Below are 6,573 nucleotides of genomic sequence, written 5' to 3'. Positions count from 1 at the left end.
GACAAGATTGACAAGACATCTTTCCCCATATTATAAGTAGTTTTTTATATATGTACGAGCATACGTGTTTTAGGTTGTTTCAGTTTTATTGAACTTATTCCCTAATAAAAAAAAATGAATTAGTAATAAGGCAACCCTATTCTAACAGCCAATTTCGCGAAAGCAATTTAAGTGAAAAGTGATTTGAATTTTTTTAATTTTATGTGGAAATTTACAGAAAATTACAAATAATTTTCGATTTAAATTGCTGGTGAAACCGGCTGTAAATCTTTTTACAACATATGCATACTAAAAATAATAGTTTTTATGCAAATCCCAAATAAAATATGACGCCCCCGGGTGGGCTCGAACCACCAACCTTTCGGTTAACAGCCGAACGCGCTAGCCAATTGCGCCACGGAGGCGTTCAAGCCAAGTCTGTAATCGCGGGCTGTGTAAGCAGATGGTGCAAAGCAATAGCAACTATGTAGAAAGAGAATGGCCTCGCTTGGAAAAACGATAAAAGTAATATACATGCTCACAGATGCGGGCTCAGTAAATCTCTAAGAAAAAAGTTAGAATGAAAAGCCTTTATCCACATAGGCAGGTTATATAGGACATATATATACATGAATGCACATTAGGGTGACCCAAAAAGAGTAAAGAGTGCTCTCACCCCTACGTCGAAAAAATATACCCCAATTTTTTATTTTGTGATCAAAAAATATTTAGGTCGCTCAAAGCGCTGAAAGTTTCCAATGAATTTTATATCGGAACAAAAAACAACCTTTCGTAAGGAATTCTTGAAAATCAATGGCTGCGTTTCTTTATACATTCCGGATAATCCCATTTCACAGCCGGAATAAACAGAATGCTTTTGAAATATACGTTAACATATCATTAGGAACGTTCTAAAGAATAAGTAAACAAAAAAGTTTATTCCAAACGTTCAGAATGAATAAAAAAATTCAGCCAATATTTTTCCAGACTACCAGTAATAATACCCCAAATTTTATTGGTGCCCCCATTGCATTTTTTGTGGTTTTTGGTGATTTTTTTCGGACGTATAAATTATAGTTACTATGAAAAAATGGTTAAATAAATAATCGGATATTATTGTAGGGAATATCCTACAGAGAAGTAGAGTTTTCCGATCGAAAAATATTCATGGTGAGTTCTATACCATTTCTAGGAAAAAAGGTTTTGGAAAATTTGAGCGCTTTGAGCGGCATCTAAATATTTTGTGATTTCAAAATAAACAATAGGGTTATATTTTTCGGTATAGAACAATCATAGGGGGTGAGAGCATACAAATTCCGACTTCACTTTCTCTAATGCATTTTTGACTACTCTAATGCACAGTATCTACATAAATATATATACATATATATATATATACATACATATTTATGCGTGTATATAATTGATTTCTGTCCGGGTCATCAGATCTGCACCGTTCGTTCGATTTTCATAAATGGTGTGTCAAATATAGGGCTTGACTTGTAGATGTGCAACAAGGTTTTACTTTTTCGAAGAGAGTTGCCAGCTGTTAACAAAAAATTAAATTTACATTTTTTTAAGAATTGAAAAAGCAATTACAATATGGGTATCAACCGAAATGATTTTTAAAGGAGAGTTGCCACTTATTAAAAAAGTTTAATTCAACTTGAATTAAAAGAATAAGGTAATTGAAATAGAAATAAGGCAATTCAAGCAAAAGAAGTTTAAGAAGGTAGTATTTTGAAGAGGTCATCTGTTTTGTCAAATTTAGTTAACTTATACACAAGTTACATAAAATATTATGAAAGCTTTAGTTACAACATTTAGACTCTTTTGTGTTTGAAGAGGGTTGCCATCTGTTAGAAAAGTTAAATTAAAATTCTTATTCAAAAATTGGCATGAATGGAAATCTACATACATTTATAATACACGAACACATTTTTCTTGAAGCACATCAGATCTGCAAGGTTATTTCGAATTTCCAAAATGAGATGCTAAATTAAAAAACTGGGCCGCAGGATTGCACACCTTTTTGTTTTGTTTTTTGAGATTATTTTTTTTTTTAGCGGTACGGGGTGATTTGAAATTCCATGAAATTAAAAACCGACACCATGCGTGAACTCTCATCAAAAGTTCTACACATATCCCTAAATATATATACTAATTTTATTACTGATAACAGTTATTCACAATAAATTTTTACACAGAGAAAAAATGAATCAAAAATTGGTTAATATTAGCAAATTCAAAGGAAAAGAAAAAGGAATCAACGAGATTTGATTAACAATGCCATGGTTGCCATTTTCAACAATGATTGGGTACTATAACCAAACTTTTGGTTGTAGATTTTATTATTAATTAATAATAATTAATTAATAAATGTCTCGTTAAATGTTCTAGTTGTATCAATTTTCCCCGTCGTTTCATTTGGTTCTGCACTTCACAGATGCTTTTTAGTAATTAAGGAAAACCAAAAACTTAAGAAAAAATTAAAAAATTAAGTGTTGCGCTGACAGCATTCGTACTCGAACCTGCTGGAAGCCAACAAGTTACAGCAAGCTACAGCCAGATATACGAATTTTTGTTAAATGTTCGACTTCAATCACATTTCTTACAACCGGTGTATTAACCATGAAAGAACAAAACATTGGGCCTTATGAATAAAAACTAAGCAATTGATTTTTCTTAAAATTAAAATTTTAAGAGTAAACAATTGCTTATTTTTTTATTAATAAGGCTCATTAACTTCTTTGGGGAAACCATTGCACTTTTGGCTCAGGGCACAATAAATGTTTAATTTTTTTTATTAATAAGTAATTTTTAAGCAAAACCTCAGCCGACTTCATTTATCATAGAAAAATTTTGGAGTTCCGTTAATTTGTTCATGATCCTATTTTACGATCTAACCCAAATTAATATGGGACCACCTCGGAGACCCTACCTTTCCGATAGAAGATCAACTATCGAAATCGGTTGACGTGGTCACAAGTCATGCGAGAACATACAAAAAAAAAAAACTTTCCGACGAATTGATAACCTTCTCCTTTTTTTGAAGTCGTTTAAAAATGAAATTTATTTTCAACCTAAAATTAAATAGTTTCATGACATAAGCATTTTCAGAGTATCTCATTTTACAGGGAAATGTTGATTAAAAACAAGCTGAGCTTAAAAATCAAAAACCAAAAATTACATGCACACATATGTACGTATGTTCTACATACGTTACTGATTAAATATACAGTTGATCGATTCGGATTGATGAGCGTCTATCTCGTTATTGCTAACCCAATTGTTAGGCACTTTATTGCCTTACTGCGTGCGTAAGATTTCTGGCAAAAATTCTTAATAAAAATGATTGGTGTAAAATTCAAAAAACTGATAAGGTACGACTGCGTTACATTTCTAAAACTCTTAAGTTCTATTAGAGCTCGAGTATATAAGAACCTCAATGCAACTATTAAAGTATACAAAGTAAATATTACAGTCATCTATTAAACACTATTCAGTAAGCCACAAATCCAGCGAATATGAAATCAACTACCAGCTATTGCATCCTAGTCGCAGTCCTGTTCTGCCTTTGTGTCTCGAATACAGAAGCCTTCGGTCGCAAAGCTAAGAAACTCAATCCGGAGTTGGAGGCGAAATTCGATGTGCTGACCGCTTGGATTGCTTATCGTCTCAACTTGAAGCATGCCAAGGAAGCTTGTATAGGCGAATATGGTTTCACTGATGAGCTAGCCACCAGCCTAGTAAAAGTACAAGTGGCGAACCCCAGCGACCGTGAGAAGTGCTATGTCAACTGCCTCTATACGAAATTGGTCTTCTACAACAACAATCAAATTAATACGCAAGCAATGAAGGAATCCTTGATTGAAATTGTGGGTGAAGAACGTTTATTGCAGATCGTTAATTCGTGTTTGAATGCTGGAGGCGCTAATGACTGTGATAAGGTGTATAAGTTCCATGCTTGTGCCTCGCCCGAATTCGATAAGGTCCGTGGAGACATCTTCCAACCTGATGAATAAACTTTTTATTTTTAAAGTAAAAACATTTATTTAAAATATATTAGTTTAAGTTTTTTTATACGGAAATTGTCAATCACAAACAGTATTCTAGTTTGGATTTGAAGACACAAATAAACATCTAGATTTTGGCTGACAAAAATGTATGTACACATGTGCACACTTAATTTGAAAATAGGTTTTAAAGGAGAGGCTTATACGGTACGATATTTTGCTCACTATTCGCTGTGGTAAAGGCTGATAGAATTTTTAATAAAAGCTCCCGCAAATTAGGTACAATTTAAAATTAAATTTTTCGTCCATGGTGGAATATCAGCTGTAAAAGAGGACCCGAAGCAAACAGCTGATTACGATTTGTTCAATAAACATACCTTAAAGTCAAAATTAAATATATTCAGCAGGGTTTCTTTCAATTACCACTCAATTAAGCTCTAACCGATCAATTGAAATTTTGATCGGTAAATCGAGCTCAATTAGCGCCTTAATCGAGAAACCTTGGCCGATTGCTCTATTAGAGCCCAGTCTGAACATAAGTATGTACTTTAAGACTGCCACTAAAAAACCCCAAATAAATTAATTCTGCACTTTAAGCTATATATGTGACCTGGTCTACGAAAAGGGAGCTTACGTGCGAAAACTAGTTTTCTGTGAAAAAGCTGTTAAAAGTAAGCAACTCGTTTCGTCAGTTTCTCATTATCTCGTTAATTGTTCTCCGCGCCGGACGTCCAGTAAGTGTTGTTGTTGGTCGGAATATTATTATAGTTCATCGTGTAAGTTGCTAGTGTGGAACATTTAAAAAAGTAACACTGAAGAAGTGACGTTTACTGTTTCTGTTTCTACATTTTTAGTACACTTCTAAGAAAGTTAGGATTTTCTGCTTTTCACCACGTGAAAAAGCATCTCATCTTCCATCCGAATCAACCAAAAAGTGAAAATTGATTTTTTGACACCTAAGCCCCCTTTCCGTAGACCAGGTAACATATATACATTTGTCCATTAGACCAAACCACTTTAAGAGAAACAAAAAACAGTTCTCTGCACACCTTCGTATCCAAAGTATTTTAGGCAGGTAATTTGGATTTTTTTTTGCTGAACATCTTATATTTTTTGGTGACACCTATATTCGAGAAATTTTTATTTTTTTTAACTAGTTCAAAATACTTTCATAGCCAAATTTCCAATAATTTTTGGCGAGCTTTAGCTTGCTGACATTGGGTTAGTACATAAGAGTGGTAGGATCTAAGATCTGGTGGGTAAGTACTACAACGGAGTACTTGAGGTCAATAAACTTTGGAACAAAAAAATTGTGTCCTCGAGACAAGAACATCGATTTATTATACTTTAAGAACCGACTTTAAATGTTAAAACTTTGGGGAAAAATGTAAAAAAAAACTAAATTGCCTTGCAAAAATGTCATAAAAAATAAATTTTGAGTTTTTAGAAAAATTTTGAATATGCAGTTTTATAGACCACTAAATTAAAGTGCAAGTTCAAAGTGTCTAAGAGTACGCGTTGAGTTTTAATATTTTTTTTTTCGCTAACGTTTCGAGCGCATCTGCATGCTAAAAGTTTCTTACGCGAAAAAATTATTAAAAACCAACGCGAACTCTTAGACACTTTAAACTTGCACTTTATTATACTAAACTTTAATATTCTATATGATTGTAAGACTGCATGTCCAAAATTTTTCTAAAAACTTCTGTTTTGGGCATCCCTACAGTTTTTTTAAACTAGTTTTTATTTTGTAACATTTATTAGTTAAGCATTTCATTCATACTAACAAGAACTTCGGCCTTAGCTTTACAACTTCGTTACAAAAATTTACTGCAACTGAAAAACAAAACCAACCTTAAGCGAACCCATACAAGTTATTGCTCCAGAATTAAGAAAAACAGTTTCAAATAATTAACTTTTAATTTTTTATTTGGTTTAAATAATTTCATTCAACTTCTACTTAATACAATTTCCTTAGCCTTAATACTTCTTTACTCTCTAGACACCTCCTTGCCAGTCCTCATTCATTTCATTCGTCCGGCAAGAAGATATCACCACGCACCTTATCAAATTCAGGCGAGGCACAAGCATGGAACTTATACACCTTATCACAGTCATTAGCGCCTCCAGCAGTTAAACACGAATTAACGATCTGCAATAAACGTTCTTCACCCACAATTTCACTCAGCGATTCCTTCATCGCTTGCGTATTAATTTGATTATTGTTGTAGAAGATCAACTTGGTGTAGAGACAATTGACGTAACATTTCTCACGGTCACTAGGATTCTCTACTTGTACTTTGACCAAACTGGTGGCCAGTTGATCCGTAAAGCCATATTCGCCTATACAAGCTTCCTTGGCATGCTTCAAGTTGAGGCGATAAGCAATCCAGGCGGTCAGCACATCGAATTTCGCCTCCAATTCTGGCTTGAGTTTCTTTGGCTTGCGAACAAAGGCGTCTGTATTGGTGGCGCACAGGAAGAACAGGATTGTGGCCAGAATGCAGCAGCTGATGGTTAGCTTCATGTTTGTTGCTTTGAAGAATTACTAAAAGGTGTGTAGAGTATGCGGTTGATT

The 6,573-nt window shown here is 33.8% G+C and overlaps 2 protein-coding genes and 1 non-coding gene across 3 annotated transcripts; 1 reads left to right on the top strand and 2 right to left on the bottom strand.

Annotated features, from left to right (window-relative positions):
• Positions 1 to 330: 330 nt before the first annotated feature.
• Positions 331 to 404, bottom strand: Trnan-guu. The gene has a single exon. It is a non-coding gene; the product is annotated as a tRNA-Asn (tRNA).
• Positions 405 to 3,443: 3,039 nt separating this feature from the next.
• On the top strand, positions 3,444 to 4,145 carry LOC118744602 (general odorant-binding protein 56a-like). Its single transcript, XM_036477729.1, has one exon. It carries the CDS (start codon positions 3,507 to 3,509, stop codon positions 4,002 to 4,004), a length of 498 nt encoding a protein of 165 aa, XP_036333622.1. The 5' UTR covers positions 3,444 to 3,506; the 3' UTR covers positions 4,005 to 4,145.
• A 1,761-nt stretch (positions 4,146 to 5,906) lies between these two features.
• LOC118744601 (general odorant-binding protein 56a-like) lies at positions 5,907 to 6,567 on the bottom strand. Its single transcript, XM_036477728.1, has one exon. The coding sequence runs from the start codon at positions 6,520 to 6,522 to the stop codon at positions 6,025 to 6,027; it is 498 nt and encodes a 165-aa protein (XP_036333621.1). The 5' UTR covers positions 6,523 to 6,567; the 3' UTR covers positions 5,907 to 6,024.
• Positions 6,568 to 6,573: the final 6 nt, after the last annotated feature.

Source organism: Rhagoletis pomonella, unplaced genomic scaffold, assembly GCF_013731165.1.
Source record: "Rhagoletis pomonella isolate Grant_MI unplaced genomic scaffold, Rhpom_1.0 Rhpom_scaffold_00008, whole genome shotgun sequence".
In the NCBI taxonomy this organism is placed as follows: domain Eukaryota; kingdom Metazoa; phylum Arthropoda; class Insecta; order Diptera; family Tephritidae; genus Rhagoletis; species Rhagoletis pomonella.
This window is presented reverse-complemented; position numbering and strand designations above follow the sequence as displayed.

Bases quoted from the DNA above. Each gene is read 5' to 3' on its own strand.
- LOC118744602 (XM_036477729.1), top strand. From the start codon at position 3,507: ATGAAATCAACTACCAGCTATTGCATCCTAGTCGCAGTCCTGTTCTGC.
- LOC118744601 (XM_036477728.1), bottom strand. From the start codon at position 6,522: ATGAAGCTAACCATCAGCTGCTGCATTCTGGCCACAATCCTGTTCTTC.